Source organism: Apis dorsata, unplaced genomic scaffold (genome assembly GCF_000469605.1).
Source record: "Apis dorsata unplaced genomic scaffold, Apis dorsata 1.3 scaffold_683, whole genome shotgun sequence".
Lineage (NCBI taxonomy): Eukaryota > Metazoa > Arthropoda > Insecta > Hymenoptera > Apidae > Apis > Apis dorsata.
Genome location: NW_006263864.1, coordinates 970,441 through 988,509, shown reverse-complemented (window position 1 = coordinate 988,509; position 18,069 = coordinate 970,441). Strand labels below are relative to the sequence as shown.

Genomic DNA, 18,069 nt, shown 5'->3' with positions numbered 1-18,069 from the left:
TCGGCGTATATACACGTCCACACAGGGAGTTCTAAGTTTCGTGAGAAGGGGAGGGAGAGGGGTGTCGAGTCCGCGCGAAAATTGGAAAATTCGTGGCGCGGTCGCAGCACGACGGTAATTTCGGCAACATCCTCGGCCCGCGAGCCAGTAATCAACCTGAGTTATGAACTTGAACGCCGAGACCGCGCCACCGGAAGAGTGGTGGATCGTCTCGCTTTTATTTCCCTTCGGAGCTGATAAGAAGGGATTCGTGGAAATTCTTATCCGTACTTACTTTCCCTCCTTCTCCTCCTCCTCTCTTCAAGTTCCACGTCTTCTCCGTTGGTTACTTTTTTCTTTTTTTTTCTTTTTTTTTTTTTTTTTTTTTTTTTTTTTTTTTTTTTTCGTTTTATGTCGCGCACCAGGATGTGGAAAGTGTAATTCGCCAAGTGGCGGCGGCGTTTTTATTGCGCGAGTATCGCGGCAACTGCGTCTATTTAGCTTATAGAACCGCTACACTTTACCTAGCGCGCCGCACTTTATTATCGCACGGGATATTGAATTAGTTTTTTTCTTTTTTTTTGTGGGATTCGAAGAGAAAACGAAAGAGGGCTTCGAACGAAAATTTCGGAGGGATATTTGAAAAAAAAGAAGAGAAAAAAAAGAGAAAAAGAAAAGAGATCGACGACGTCGCGTGGCTTTTAAAACGTGGAGGGAAGCATAGCCGTCGTAAACGTAGCCCTGGCACAGGATCGTAATAATTTAACGCAGATTTTGCGACGGTAAAAAAAAAGAAAAAAAAAAAAGGAACGCGTTGCTCGCATTTATTACGAAAGCTGAATTATCCCGGCGAAGTGGCCGGCCCGGAATCGCATGAAAGACTTATCGCGCTCACGCACGTATACCACGTAATACCTGACCCACTACAATGTCTTCAGCTAAGCATTAATAATTCTGGTTGTTTCGTTAATTGACTGCCACCGCAACGGTGGTGGCCGAGGGAAACAGCGGTTTTGCTTGAATTGAAATAAAACGTGACTGGAATAAGAACGAATGCCCCGAAGCTAGTAAACTCGAAAAAATACAATCATGATGTATAAACTAATTTGCAGATATTAAAAGAGCTTTCTCGTATTCGCGATAAATTTTTTTTCTGAAATATAACCTGTAAAATATGTTGAATTTTATTTTTCTTCTCGAGAAATATTGTTCAACGTAATATGAATCATCCGTCTGAATATTGTAGTCTGTTTCGAAGAATATGTTAATTTAAACGACAAGAATAACAAAAGGTAAGAAATCCTGATGAAAAGTAACGTGGATGAAAATTAACTACCACGTAATAATTAGTAAAATGGAACTTATCGTCCAACTTATGAATAATTGTGAGAAAAAGGATTATCGAAAATAAAAACGGACAGCCAGTTTTAAATGGAAAAATTATTCGATCGTTCTACACGTATTTCGCGTATAAATAAAAAATACGATGATCGCGATTTAAATAATTTTGCTAACCGTCCAACTCGAACAAAAACTCGAGAATTTATTAATAAGGCAATATAGATAATTGATTCACCGAAGAAAACCGTGCTCTGAACTGATTATTTTTATATTCGAAACTCTTCGAAAAACCTTCGACAAATATTTTTTTTACCTTATCATCCTCTTGTTTGTAAGTAACATTTGGTAATAAAAGAATAATTATTTCGACATACACACTTTTCTTTATACCCGCTCCCCAAATATCTCTCAATTCCCTATTGTTCCTAATTCGTCCAGTTAATCTAACCCCCAATATCTCGCGATTTTCCCGACCGACACGAATTTCCCTGAACCCGCGAAACAATAACAAGCATTCGTCCGAGCAATTTCTCCGTAAACCAACCGACTAATCGTTGTCACCGGCAATTATTCACCGAAACGTCCGTTCGAAGTTTCGGCCGGGATGCATTAATTAATCCGTCGACTTTCACTCGCTAGTTCACCCGCGGACGCTTTATTTTCGCGGCCCGGTTATCGTCGCCTTCGCGGCCAACATTTCTAACACGGACGCTAACGAGTCGGCGGAAGTTTGGCACCCACCTCCTGTCATCGAGCGACGCGTGACGCGCATTAAACGTCTTCAAATTATTTCCAAGGCAATCCCTCGTTCCACCAGAAGTAAACACGGAACGGAACTTCGACAACTTTCCATCCGCGAATATTGGCGCGCGATAACGCCAACGAAGTTTCGTCAACGATACGGACGCCGCTTAAGTTAAGTTGGACCGTTTTGAAAGGGTCGAGGGTGCCGTGATCTCGGTTGCCTGAGATAAGAGGAAAGTGGGAATTAATAAGGACACACGTTTCCCGACACGATTTAAAAAGGTAACGCGAGTTGCTCAATGCAACGCGATTATACCTACATTACGTAACTCGTGTTGGCTTTTTAGGAAAAACGTTGTTGGAATTATAAGAGTATAAAAACAGACGTATGAACGTTACGCCCGTTACGTCCTTTTTCTTTCTTTTCTTTGTTTTTTTTCGACCTTGGAATTTCGTTGTATATTCCGTTACTGCGAGAAACTGGTGGCTAGAAGTTTCGTTGTTACAATGCAACTTAGTATTCGGTGGAGCAACGTCGGCGCCAAGAGCAAAGTAATGAAATAACATGTGCTTATGAAATGTCCTGGTAGTGGAAATGCACGGGATACGATGAAGAGAATTTTAAGAAGGATATATTAAACCCGGAAGTCAGATATAGCTCGGAAAAAAAGAAAGAAAGAAAGAAAGAAAGAAAATTGCGATAGCAATGAAAATTTCTATTCCATTTCATTGGGAAGATTCCGCGACTACGTTGGTCGATAAATTGTTCGAGACGTTTGTGACAAATAGAGGAGTCGAGATGAAATAAGCTCGTTCGGATCGTATTTCTTCGCTGGGGTAATTGCTATTATTTTTTGAACGGAACGATGGTACCGTTTTGATCAGCCAGCAAAATTTGATTATGCGAAAAGTATTAAATTACACGCGCACGAATTTTAAACGAGTCGAAAGCTATCAATTGTTGAAAATATTACGACAGGGAAGGGTCCATTGAAATACGTGTACCTGGATCACAAACGAGAGGGGATGGAGGGAAAGAGAAATAATGGGAAATACGATTAAGCGTACTTGTTCGAATTTTATTCGCGACGACGGCCAAAGGTAGAAAATAAATACGATCGATCCGATATTTATTGCGAGCTGATCATCAAACAATCATTGCAAATACGTTTTTATCCGATGCCACTCGTGTTGATCCGCCTGTTTCGATGTTTCCCGCCCCTTTATCATATGTCTTCAACTAATACATTCGATACATCGATTTTTTCTCATTATAATTCATTTATTGATGATATTTCGATTATTCTTCAATTTTTTTCTTTTTTTTTTTTTTTTATTAAGTCAAAAATGAAAACAAATAAATGAGTAAAAGAAATTGGCATAGAAAAATTAAAAATTTTAAATTATTTCGATTATTGGAACGTTCGAAAAAATTATTAATTACAAAACTAAGTTAAAAATTCAGAAAAAAAAACTCGTTTTCTTTCTTCCTTTTTTTTTTTTAAGAAGATTAATCGAGAAAATTTACGAAAATACCTATTAATGGAAATTTTTGTTGAAGTGTTTTTACAATACTCGATAAAATATTTTGCGAGCATAAAAGTATCTATATATTTATGCAAAAATATGATAATGCATATGTTTCATTTTCTCATTTTAGTGCCATCAGGAAAACCTATAATTACCAGCGCTCATAATACATCTGCCACATCTATATATTTGGCGTGGAAAGCGCCCAGCCCTGACACAATTCACGGCGAATTCCTTGGGTATCGAATCGGGTATAAACCTCGAGACAAACCCTATATGGAAGAAAAAGAAGTATATATACGCAATCCAGCCATTGACGTAAGTTGAATAAATATTTGTTCGAATATCTTTTGTTATCCGTGTTGCGTTTGATTTTATATCGATATTTTGCGTTTAATAAATTTTCGCACATTTCATTGCAGAATCATACAATCCGCAATCTGCAGACGTACACCCAATACCTGGTGTCATTACAGGTTTTCAACCCGGAAGGACATGGTCCTGCAACCACCATTTCTGTAATGACCGACGAAGGAGGTGAGATTAAAATTTCTTTATATTTTATGATTAAATATTTAATAAAAAGGAAAGAAATTTAATTGATATTCGTCTATGTTCAAAACTTGGCGCTTTAAAATTGAAACTATCGATAAAACAGAACGTTTTAGAAACTTCTATGTAGCTTCGGTCGATAAGCAGAACTTTGCGGATGCATACTTTAACAGAATTCAGAAAGGACGATTTCTGTAATAACGCGTTCTTATCATAAATAAAGAAGAGAAAAAATGGGATATTTTATAAAATTTTATATCATATATTTTGAAATATTAATTTCAAAAAATAAAAAATAAAAAAATAAATCTGTCTAAATAAATAGTACTTATTTAAATAGAAATAAACTCTACAAAAAACATTGATTTTTAGCAATATTTTCCTAATATAATTTCATAAATATCCTAAAAGTATATTTAATCTAAGAGCAGATCTATCTAACCATAAATTTAATTTAAAAATATGCTACCTAATTATAAATTTAATCTGCCTATTAAAAATCCAATATTTTTTATGAAATCTGTTTACATAAATATCTGGATATAATAAGAAAGGATATAATAAAAAAGGAAAAAGAGATACAGCTTAATATAAAATACATTTCCAAAACATTCAATATCTTTCATATAACATCATATAATTTTATTTTCCTATAAAAGATTCTGAAAACATTATATAAAATTTTAAATATTTTAGAAACTCTGTCTATTAAATATATAAGAGTTTCTTTTTATAGCTCTATATATATAATAAGATATTTAATCTATATATTTAAGATATTTAACATACTACTAAATATTTCACACACATACCAATAAACCTATAATAAATTCATCTATTAAATTAGATAAATAAAACATTTTTATTTAAAAAGAAAATATATAATCAAATTCACAAAACATTGTTAAATTATTTATATCTTTCATTTTTTTTCAATCACAATTAGATAAATTTAAAATAATATAAATTTAAATTTAAATTTAGAAATTTGAATTAGAAAATTTAGATTTGAATCTTATTTGAATTGATTATTTCATTATATTTACAAATAATTTAAAAAAAATAAAATAATAAATGAAAGATATCCATATGTAACAAGTAAAGTACATTTTTTAATATTATTTTTAGTATTATTTTCAGTAACAAATACTCTATTTTTACAAGAGGAGATTAAAAAAAGGAATCAAAAAGACTTTGAAAATATAATAATAAATCCATGTGAATTTGAACAAAGCTTAAATAGAATTTCATTGTTTCGCAATATTAAATATATTAAATTTTCAAAAGAAACCGCGAAGAGTGCTTCATTTTATATGCAGTACAAATTAATTTACAAATAGTAAAAAAAAAAAAAGAAAAATTCACGAAACAATTATTTATAATCGTAACATTAATAAATATTACTTTATGCACTCAAATTTCAGTACGCAACACTAATAACGAGATATTTAATGCAGTTTCCTTAATAACTGATATAATCCCTCGTGTTTTAACTACAAAAACAGAAATTTGCACAATTCTAAAAGCATGGGCATTCAATATTCGCAATATTAAAATAAACGCGATTATTTTTCAACGCAACACTAATACTAATATAATAACACTAAAAAAATCGCGATGCCCATGATGATTGAATGATGATAGGCCAGCATGCAAATTGGCCGAATAATACAACAATAATAACCATATATTACTAAAACGAGCACAGTGACAAAATAGTAACAATGACTTCCCATTCTTTGGCGCTAAACAAGATCCAAAAAATGAGAAGCCATTCGTTGCAGCCCTCTTCGTGACAGTTTGTCGGGCCTCTTCGGTCTTCCTCCTTCGGGCGCTGAAACTTAAAACTAGGCTCGAGATTTCCTAATCGTGAACAAAGAAAATAAGAAATAAAAAAAAAAAAACTACATCACGAAAGCTGAATACACATGGACGACCAACGATCGCAATGATCGTTGTCCGTTCATACGCAGAATCTCGAGCGCAACGTTCGTTTCGAAACCCATTTCGCGACCGCGACCGCGGAATTCGAAAAATCGATGAGCCAGAGACGAATAGCATAGTCCATTCATCCATTCTCTTTACCCTCGATTTTTCAAATGTTATCTCCTGAAACAGGTTGTCACGCGAAAACACGCCTACCCGATAAGAGACTGTGACAACCTGCCCGGCCCTACCTACTTATAATTAACACTCATACCAGAAAACATGCTACCTATCCTACCTAAACCTATATTTAAAAAATATAGCAAACCAGACATACCAACACATTCATTCTACGATTCTCACGCATAACACTCGGGCGCAAAAAGCCTACACTAGGGAAAACGTCCCGGGACGCCTCCGACACCCGAGCTTGGCACACTACTTTCATACTCTAACTTTACGTACCTTTTTCCTGAAATCGACTGACGATGATTAATGATCATTGCGTGTAAAATCGCGATAAAAGATTATAATTCAATTTTAATTATCAACATTAACGATAGAGAAAGAATGGAGTATACAGAAGTAATATATATCATATCTTTATATATGCATTATAAAAAAAATAAAATATATATAAAAAAAAAAATAAAATTCTTGAGATAAATGATAACATTATTCAATTTAATAAAAATAATAATAATAAAAATAAGAATAGTATTTATAATTCGTAGTCATATAATATTTTTATTGTAAATTGTGTGAATGAACGTATAATCGAAACGACGCAATTCCACAACCTAACCATACATACACACACACAATGTGAAAAATACGTCGTGCACGATACATTAATGCAATCGTCAGTCGCTGAAAACTTGTTATAAACTTATAAACTATGATCATCATGCCCATTGCCTCTCTCTCATTCAAATAGCACCTGAGCATGTGAATGAGATCCTGGAAATGGACATGGAAAGGATTAAATCTGAAAATCCTAGCTAAAACAAGTATTAATATCATTTTCTAACGGGCTAAATTTTTTTTATTTTATTTTATTTCGACTTTAGTAAATTTATTTCATGATTAATTCTAATATTGAAAAAGGAGAATATATTGAATGAGAAATTTATTTATAAGAATTAATAAGAAACTTATTTTTAACAGTCAATAATTAAAAATAATTGATGAAATGTTAATAACCTCAGGTGATTTCTTCATCAAAATAAATTTTCAAAATGTTCAAAACATATTACTTTGATTCCGAAATCTGCCTGTCGCGAAATATCTTCTTGTATATAAAATTTCATACATTTTTATATGGAAAAAATAATATATTTTTATCTGTATTTCAAATTATATTTAAATACATAATAAAAAATTAAATAAATGAACTATTCCATATATTAAAAAATTATTTTGATTATTATATAATAATTAAAATTTTTTAGTAACGAAATCGGAGGACATCCGATTTCTTCACTATATTTAATTAATATTTAATTAATATTTATTTTTTATTCATAAATGTATATTCATTTGACTTTATAAATATATTTATATGTTAAATATAATTAAGTATAGTTTGATTTTACAAATTATTATAATAAACATTCAAATTAATTATTAATATCATTCACATTAATATTATTTTAATAGAAAATTAATTATCAATATTATTTTTTAGCAACTCGATATACAAGAAGACCTATCCTAATCTAATAAATAAAACATATAAAATAGATATATTACTATTCACGGATATAAATAATATCCGCGGTCACTGTGCTCGTACAAAAATCTAAATATACAACCAGGCACCCGTGTCGATTCGGACTTTTCATCCTACGACATGATTGAGTGACCAGAGGAACAAAAATGCATGCGACTCACCAATAGATGCGAAGAATTTACATTGGCATCAATATGGGCTATGAAAAATCATCATAAAAGCTGAAAAATATCTGTAACAAAACGTAGAATATGATATATAAATATAAGCATAAAGATTGAAAAATTGAATATAATATAATGATAATAAAAATTAAAATCTTGAAATAAAAATAAAAATTTAAAAAGTAGAAAAAATTTTATAATAATTTTATAATTTCCAATTTTTCAATATAAGAATAAAAATTTAAATAGAAAGAAAGATAATTACCTTTTTGCGGTCTAATAAATGATCGTTGAATTTTTTTCATGCACTGACTCTAATATGTACCGAAAACGAATATTAAAAAAAAAAAAGAAAAATAAAAGACTATTGACGCACTTATTTTAATTGCAATTAGCGAAAAAGCACTGACTCTAATTTATTGTAATTAAATTTACTTAAAGTTATTATACTCTAAAAAACATTAAAAACTATTATAAACATTTGATTCTACTGACCGCATTGCACGCGGTCACAAATTCTGTAAAAGTAAAATTGTGTTAGTGTAAAGAATGGAATAGAAGAAAAAAAGAAAATTTAAAATAATATTTTTCTTTTTCTATTGAAAAAGTACTTACAGATAATGTTTTTATTGTTCTGAAATTTCAAATTGATTGTTAATTTTTTAAATATAAGATATCATATGTAAAAAAATTGAATATATATATACACACACACATACATTACATATATTTTATATATATATATATATATATTTAAATAAATACTATATTATGAATTATTATTATAGTAATCATTAATACTCTAATAAAAAATTAAATAATAAATACAATGAAATATAATGAATATATTATGCATACAATGAATTGTTAAACTTTACCACGTTTCCATAAAAAGGCATAATGGCATCCATGTTGCATGTTCTTCTTCGAAATTAACTTATATTAGCAATCGATTAATAACCTACACAAAAAAAATCAAAATCTTTGAATAAACATATATAATGTACAAAATTAATCGATTATATTAAAATAAAACAATAATTAAATATAAATTCCATCTTAGAAAAGCATAATATATAAGCATAATATAAAATATTTGCAATACTAACCTATAATTTTAAGAAATAGATGAATACAATGAATAGGAAAAAAAAGAATAATTTTGCCGATATCCGATTTCGATTTGTAATACAAAATCCTTGTAATAGATTAAATATATAAGTCACAAAAAATAATTATGGAAATAACACTCTACAGCTACAAATAAATCACAAACTTTGGAAAAAGGAAAAAATAACGTCTAAACACTTATTACACAATTATCGATACTAAAGTAACGTCTCGTGATTCGATTTCGATTATCGAAAAGGATTAAAGGAAAGAAAGAACATATTCCACAGTCTAGCAATAAATCGAAATATATCGAAATATGTTGAAAACATATCGAATGTAGAATAAACGCAAACCTCAATTTCTTGAAAAAAATATATGATAAAAAATATTTATATCCTCGAGAATAATACAGAAAAAGAGACAAATATATAAATATATACATTTAAAAAAGAAAATCTATTATTCAAATAATTTAATTTGATGCAATAAAATTAATTATAATGAACCATTTACTGCATTTCCGTTTTACTATTAATAAAAAGTGGATAAAAACCTATGTTAAATACATCTATTCTTGTAGAAAATTAGAATAAAAATAAAATTTTACCTAATATAGAAAATTTATCGTACCGTGACATAAATTCTTTCTTCGATATTATCTCAATAATTAAACGATAATCTAGACGATAATCTAAACAAATAAAAATCAGAATGATGTAACAAATGTATAAATTTACTTATAAATTTACAATAATATTAAAATAAAATAAAAATTGAGCTAAAATAGGTTATAATATAATATAAACTGTCGATAACCTCAATAAATAAATAGAATATCGAAAACAAAGCACAAAGAAACTTAAAAAATTAATTAATTTCATTCTTATAATGCTTAACAGATTATTAAATAAGCCAATCTAACAATAAATAATATATTAAATAATAGAATTACTTACTGCGTAGTAGAAATCAAACAGCTCGAATTTATGACGCATCCTGTCACCATGATTTTCGGAGATAAATGATGCCACCTGCTATAGGTTCATCTAAGTCGCTTCTAATTGGCTGGAGTGGCGCGATTCTTTGTTTACTTAAACCGCGCGAAAATTGAAGATCACTATAATATAAATTAATTATAAATTTCTATAATATTAGAGTCTAACAAACTCTGTTTATTAAAAATATAATAAAAATTGAAATATAAAAAATGAAATTAAGCGTTAATTAAATTCTTAACTTGATATCGCTTTTTAAAGAATAATAATCTTTATAAAATTTTTAAAAGGAATAATGAAAATTTTTTAAAATATGAACTATGAAAAGCGATATCAGTTATCAGATTTCATCACGAGGAGATGAAAGATGCATCGAAAATATAAATATAAATTAAATATAAATTAAATATATTTGGAAAAGTCATAAGAAAGAAAGAAAATTAAACATAAAAATGAAAGAAATTAAACAAATTTAATATATAAATCAAATTAAATTAAGATCAATTAAATTAAAACGAGATGCAAAAAGAAATTTAAATAAAATTTAAATACCTACTAAAAAAAATCTAAAATATAAAAGAAAATTGAGAAAAATGATAAGCTGAAACAGAAAAATTAATGTAAAAATTATTTAAGATAAAATATAATTCTTAAAAATGAATTTTTTCATTATCATTATCACAATTTATCATTCACATTACAAATAAATCATGTCTACAAATCATTCATATTGAATATTATAAACTACAATAAAAGATTAAATACTAAATCTCAAGTTGTCCATCGTTCTTCATCGTTATCCTACGTCGATGTAATCTTAAATTTAATCTAACTTAATCTAACTTAATCTAAATTTTCATACTAAATTTAAAATCTATTTGCAACATCCGTATCAAAAATTCTTAACTTAAAATGAAAAAAGAAAATTTTAAAATATTGAACATTTACAATTTAATTAAAAAATAATTGTAATGATCAAAAAAAAAAAAAAAAAGAAAGTTCAAAATGTTCAAAAGAAAAATAATAAAAAGCGAACCAAGAAAAAAGTAAATTTTATAGAAGAATCTAAAATACGATAAAATAGAAGAAACTTAAATAACCCCTTCTTTGAATCATTATCGCCCTCACATCACGATTTACGTCAATTGACTTATATGAGTCACCGGACAGATGACTACTTACCAGTTGTGACCAATCGGGAGTTACGACAGTGATTTGGTAAAAGAACGATTTACGTTTTAACGACATAGGAAGGACTAAAGGATACTAGATCCCCGACCACCGGAACCCTCGATTGGCTACCGGAAGTAAAACACCTGTCCAGCGACTTCTGCAATTGCTGCGTGATATATAGTTGATAATGACTTGAAATAAACGACAGAAAAACAACAAACCGTAAAATAATTATAAGGATAAATTGAGAAAATAAAAAAAAAATGATCGAACGTAAGAATAGAAATTCGAGACGAAAATAATAAAAATGAAAAAGGAAATAAAAAAATTGAGAATTTTATCTTTCGCTTTAAGTTATATCTTAATGCGGAATGTGCTTACAATTAATCCAATTAATATTCGTTTAATCTATTTAACATCTGTATTAAAAATATTCTGATTTTATTTAAAAGAAAAGAAAAGAAATGAAATTAGTTATATTTTGTCAAACATTGAGAAATAAAATAAAAACGAGAAAAAGAATATTCTTATACAGATTTTACTAATACCTGCAATCTAGTTTATTAAACAAAATAAACAAAATAAGTTTATTGAACAAAATAATTAAAAGGAATTAAACTTTGGACTAGATTGCAGATGCGTAGTTCTTAGCTTGCCATCGCTTTTCGAAAACTATCATTTATAAAATATATCTCGTATTAATAAATTTAAAATATTTCGAAAATTTTCTAATGAAATATTTATAATTTTTTTTTTATATAGAAAAAAATTTTTGAAAAGCGATGCCAATTACCAGGTCTCACCAACGAGGAGGTGACTACGCATCGAGACCCATTTAAAGCTGAAAAATAAAAACGAGACATTAAAATTAATAATTAATTTACAAAAATTAAAAAAATATAAAAGCATACAATATAAATTAATGATAAGTATTAAGTAAATTAAAATAGAATAAAACATACAAGAAAGAAAATATATAAAAATTAAATAAATTTGAAAAATCTGAAAAGAAATATTAATTAAAAATACATCAAATGAAATAATTATCTAAATTAGTGTATATCTAAAATAGTGTTATATTTACAATAATCTTTATAAGAATCTTTTACATTCATCGCAATTTATTGCTCGTAAGTTAATCTCACGTTGTCCATCGATGAGATCTTAAACTATCTTAAAATCAAATCTAAAATTTATTATACATAATACTTATTCGCAACATCCGTATCAAGAATACTCTCGTTTAATTTAAAGTGAAAGAAAAATGCAAAATATTAACTATTTATATCAAAAAGAATTACAATGCTCAGAATGTAAGTAATTGAAAAAAAAAGTCAACAAAATGCGAATTGAGAGAAAGATAAATATCGAAAAAGAAACAATGTGATGAATAAAAATGAAAAAGAAACTTAAGAAACAACTTTCTGTAAATCATTGGCACCCTCATATCACTTACGAGACTTGCCGAACAGATGATATTTAGTCCTGACCAATCAAGGGTTACGACAGCGGTCTAGCAAAAGAACGATTTACGTTCTGACGACACAGGAAGGGATACTAGATCTCCGACCACCGAAGCCGATTTATGAGAACGGCGTTCGACCACAAGATCTAACTCTGATCAAATACTCAAAGGTACCAATCAACCAGAGCGTGGATCCTCAACTTGCCACCGGAAGTAAAGCATATGTCCAGCGATTCTTTTGCCACTGTTGCATGACATGTGGTTAATAGTGACTCGAAATAAGCGATGGAAAAATAATAAATCGTAAAATAATCATAAGAATAAATTGAGAAAGAAATAAGAAACGATTCGAATAAGAATAAAAAAAACTCGAGATGAAAAATAATGAAAACGAAAGAGAGAATATAAATGAATAAGAGAATTGAGAATTTTATTTTTCGCTTTAAATTAGGGAGTGTATCTTGATACGGAATGTGCTTAAACATTAAACACTTAAACCTAATCAAACTAATATTCATTAACTAATTAATGATCTGGGTCAAGAATATTCTCGTCTTATTTAGAAAAAATGAAGTTATTAGAATTTTATTAAATATTAAGTAATAAAATAAAAAAAAGAAAAAAGAGAACATCCTTGTTCAGATTTTATTAATACCTAGTCTATTAAATTGATTAAAATAACTAAAGGAAATCATATTTTAAATTGAATTGCAGATATACGTAGTTGTCTTGGCTTACCATTATTTTTTGAAAATTATTACTGATAAAATATATCTTATATTTTTAAATTCTTTTTAATGCAAAAAGTTTTGAAAAAAAAATTTGAAAAGCAATGGCAATTATTCGATCTCACTTACGAGGAGGTGACTACGCATCGAGACTATGCCTGTAAAAAACATAATAAAATATATAAAAACATAATAAAAATTTAAGATAAAAAACATTCTGTAACATAATCAATATCTATAAATTTAAGAAATCTGAAATATAGAAAAAAATTTTAAATTTGAACAAATATTAAATATGTTAAATATATGATAAATAGGAAATATATTAGAAATATATGAAATATAAAAAATAATTTAACATAAGAGTAAACTAAATCTAAAAAAATCTACATAAACATATATAAAAAAACTCAATCACATAAAGCATAATTAATTTAAAGAATTAAAAATCTTATATGTATAAAGAATTAAATATAAATTAAATTTGATTTTGATATTTTGCACTAAATTTAAATATTTATACAATTATTTTATAATTAAAAAATCAATAATATCTATTAATTTCTTTAAAAAATTTAATTTTAAACTTTAATAACAAACACTATTAATTATTTGAAAGAAATGAATTTTTATCTGTAAATTACAATCTGAATATTAAATAAATTAAAATTATAATAATTATATTTAATTATTAAAAAATATATAATTATTTTAAACAATATTAAAAGAATTAAAAAATATTTTCATGAACAAAGTTTTTAGCAGTATTTTCATTAACAAATGAATATTTAGGAGTGCTAAAAAAAAGATAGCCAGAAGAGGCTAAAAAAGATCAAAAGATCACTCTCTTGCAGTTCTTATAACTTCACTTGGTGATCCCAAAACAAGATCTTCTTGCAGCTTTTATAATTGCACTACATGATCCAAAAATAGGATCACAATTTCCATAATATAATTGGAAGATTCATGAACATTTTATATACAACATTACTTTTAAAAAATATGATCATTTTTAATGCAATATTATTTTCAAACATGCCAACCTTTTTTTTTAATGCAACTAACTTTTAAAATGAATTTAATAAAAATGCAAATAAAATTAATATCTCTAGTACTAATGATTAAAAAAAATATTCTATTTTATCAATAAAAAAACAATTTAATTTTAAAAAATTAAATTTAAAAATTATATTTTATCAAAATCAAAATTATTAAAAACATTAGCGATATCTCATAAATATCATTATTTTTCGCAACTCTAATTAAAAAACTACGATTTGACCATCGATGACCAATTCGTTTCAGTTTCGCTCTCGATTTTTATTTCCAGAAACAGATTGTTACGCAAAACGCGTCTACTCGATCAGATGAGAGTACTTGTCCTATCTATAATCAGTGGACAAATATTGATTCTAATTTCGCGTTATCCATTTAAGGATTTAAAAAAACTCTTATGAAGCAAACACTGGCTCTAGTGACCGCAATTAGTAAATTAGAAGAATCTGAAAAACAAAAAAGAAAATTAATGTACTTAGTTTAGTGTATCAGTTTTCAAAATCTATTCTTACTTATATAATATAATTCTAATATAGTAATATAATTTTTAATGTAATATAATTTAATATTATATTTTTAATAAATTAATACAATGTGAAAACTAATGTCAATTACCAAATCTCACCAACGAAGAGATAATTACATTGAGATCCATATAATAAAATATAAATTATTAAAATTTATTTATGTAAAAAGACATATTACAAAAGAATTAATAGATAAATCTATAAATGAATAAAAAAAATAAATAAAAATATAAATTAATAAATGAAAACGTAAATGCATAAATATAGAAACAAAAATATAAATTAAAAAATAAATGGAGATAAAAATGTAAATTAAAGAAATGTGAATTAATAAATAAATAAAAATGAATTAATAAAGACGTATATAAATAAATATATAAATAAATAAAAAGGTAAATGAATAAACAAATAAATGATAATATAAATTAATAAATAAATCGATAAATAAAAATATAAATAATTAATGAAATAAGTAAACGAAGCAATAAATAAATATTAATTAAAAATTAAAATAAATAATTAATGTATGTATAATATATTTAAAATAATATCAAATGTTAATTTAAAATAAGAATAAATGATTAAAAATTATTTTCTATATTAATAAAATTTAGTTATTGTATTATAACTTCGATCTATACGTTAAGAGAGATCGTAGAATAATGAGCTCTCCGTCGCGACCTCCTTTGTATTATAGAAAGTCGCGACAATCGAAATTCGGCGGAAACATACGAACTACACCGATTAAATTAAAATCAATTTATTGAATATAATAATCAGCAATTTATCAATTTTTAAATTTTTATTATTAATTTACATACCTAACAATTCTTAACAATAATATATATAATAATTAATATATATTTTTTAGAAATTATAGCTAGATTTATTATTTTATAATATTGATTTTCGACTTTTAACGGTATTAAAATTCTAATTAAAATTCTAATTGTTATTTTACATAGAGTATAGTTACAAAATAAACATAGACGAATTTATAGTGGTCAGTAATTTATCAATTTCGAGTTTTTATAATGTTATTTTTAATAATATATTACAATAATAAATATATTAATTGAAATATTTTTACAAAGTAAAAATATATTATAATTCAGTATTAGTTTTTTATTTGTAACTATACTAAGATATTTTAAATACCATTTTTTAAAAAATAATTATGAAATAACAACAAATTAAATTAATATCAATTAATAATTATGTGTAATTAATGAAATAAAAATTCATGGTTAAAAAGAATTAAAAGATATGTATTTACTTTAATATATTTATAAAAATATTTTATAACAATTTATATATTTTTTTAATAATATTCTTCAATTTATATATTTTATAGGTTGATAATAATTTTTATTTAAAATAATTTTATCAAGTTGTTTCAAAAACGAAAAGAAATGAATGATTGTTTAAAATTTAAATTTTTATATAAATAATAATTAATTTAATAAAACATTGAAATTTTTTCGATTTAATAAAATAACTATATCGAAATAATTTACTTTTGATTAAAAATTTTAATTTTAATTGAATAAAACAATGTGTACTTGTATTCTTTCATTTTAAAATCAAAAATAACGAATGATATAGAAACAAAACATGAAGTTAACATTTTTTTTTTAATTTGATTAAAAATAAAATCGAAATCTATAAATTATTTTTTATAAAATTTTTTGAAATGATATTAGCAAAAACAGAAATATTTAAAAACAGAAATATAAATTTAAACAGAAATATAAAGAAGTTATGAATTGCTGAAAAAAATTAAATATTAAAATTCACAGTAAACAAGTTTAATTGACTCGTCGTAATTGAATTTCTATTTAAGTTTCACTTATCATATTCAAAATCTTTCACTTAATCCATTAGTAAAAAGCTAAAATGTGCAACTCATTGATCGTAGAACGTATAATCGAATGATGAACAACAAAAATATTTTGATAATTGTTGCTTCATATCCGTATTCCATTCGTATTCATGATCATTGTTTAAATTCTTTACTTTTTAAATTCTGAATTCATTTTCTTATCAATATTCATTAAATTATAATAAATAAATAAATAATAAATTATTAAAATTTGCTTTAGATTTTGAAAAATTGTAAATTATATTATATTAAAAAAATAATAATTCAATAGTAATAGTCAATGTCAAATAAAGATTCAAAAATTAAAAATTAAAATAAATTAAAAATTTAAAATTAAAAACTAAAGTAATAATTAAAAGAATAATTGAATGAAAATATAAATTAATAAATAAATAAGTGAATAAATAATTACATAAATAAATTAATCAATCAATATATGAACAAACAAATGGAAACATAAATTAATAAATAAATCATTAAATAAATAAATTAGTAAATTGTTAAATAAAGAAACAAATATTTAAATAAATAAATTAATTAATATAAATAATTAAACAAGTAATGAATTAATAACTAAATTTATAAATAATTAAAAAAATAAATCAAAAAGTAAATGCTAAATAAGTGAATATATAAGAGAATAAATAAAAATGATATTATTTTTTAATAAAATAAATTTTAATTGAAAAATAAAATGAATAAATAATATATTTATATAATAATATTAAATATTGATATTAAATATATAATATGAATAAATGATTTGAAATTATTTTCTATTTTATTAAAATTTTGACAATGTTCTATTTCCGATTTTTCAGAAATGTTCATTACGGAATGATCTTTTTCGCAATCTTAATATCCATACGTATAAAAGATTTCTATAATTCTATAATTCTATAATTGTCACGAAATGTACGTTTGGCAAAAATGTACGTTCTTTATCGATTGTATTAAAAAGGATTTTTCGAATACAGATATTAATTATTTAGAAATTTTTTAATGTTTTTATCATTAATTTAAGTATCTAACAATTTATTATAATATAATTATTCATAATTAATCGATAATAATAATAATTGATATATTTTTATATATTAAAATTTATATTTTCATTAATATTAATTTTTTATATATAAATATGCATTAAAATATTTTAAAT

General features: G+C 25.7%; 1 protein-coding gene and 1 long non-coding RNA gene across 3 annotated transcripts in view; one reads left to right on the top strand and one right to left on the bottom strand.

Annotated features, from left to right (window-relative positions):
* The window catches only part of LOC102681877 (tyrosine-protein phosphatase 99A-like), a 334,024-nt gene that overhangs the window by 295,826 nt on the left and 20,129 nt on the right, over window positions 1–18,069 (top strand). For both annotated transcript variants that reach the window (XM_006622301.2, XM_006622302.2), the window contains exons 5-6: window positions 3,725–3,912; window positions 4,017–4,131. In XM_006622301.2, coding sequence (XP_006622364.1) covers window positions 3,725–3,912; window positions 4,017–4,131 — 303 coding nt within the window. The remainder of the gene's footprint in view (window positions 1–3,724; window positions 3,913–4,016; window positions 4,132–18,069) is intronic.
* On the bottom strand, window positions 7,767–9,452 carry LOC116186437. The gene is made up of 3 exons (XR_004151426.1): window positions 9,078–9,452; window positions 8,847–8,929; window positions 7,767–8,036 (listed from the first exon to the last, which is right to left on the bottom strand). It is a non-coding gene; the product is annotated as an uncharacterized LOC116186437 (long non-coding RNA).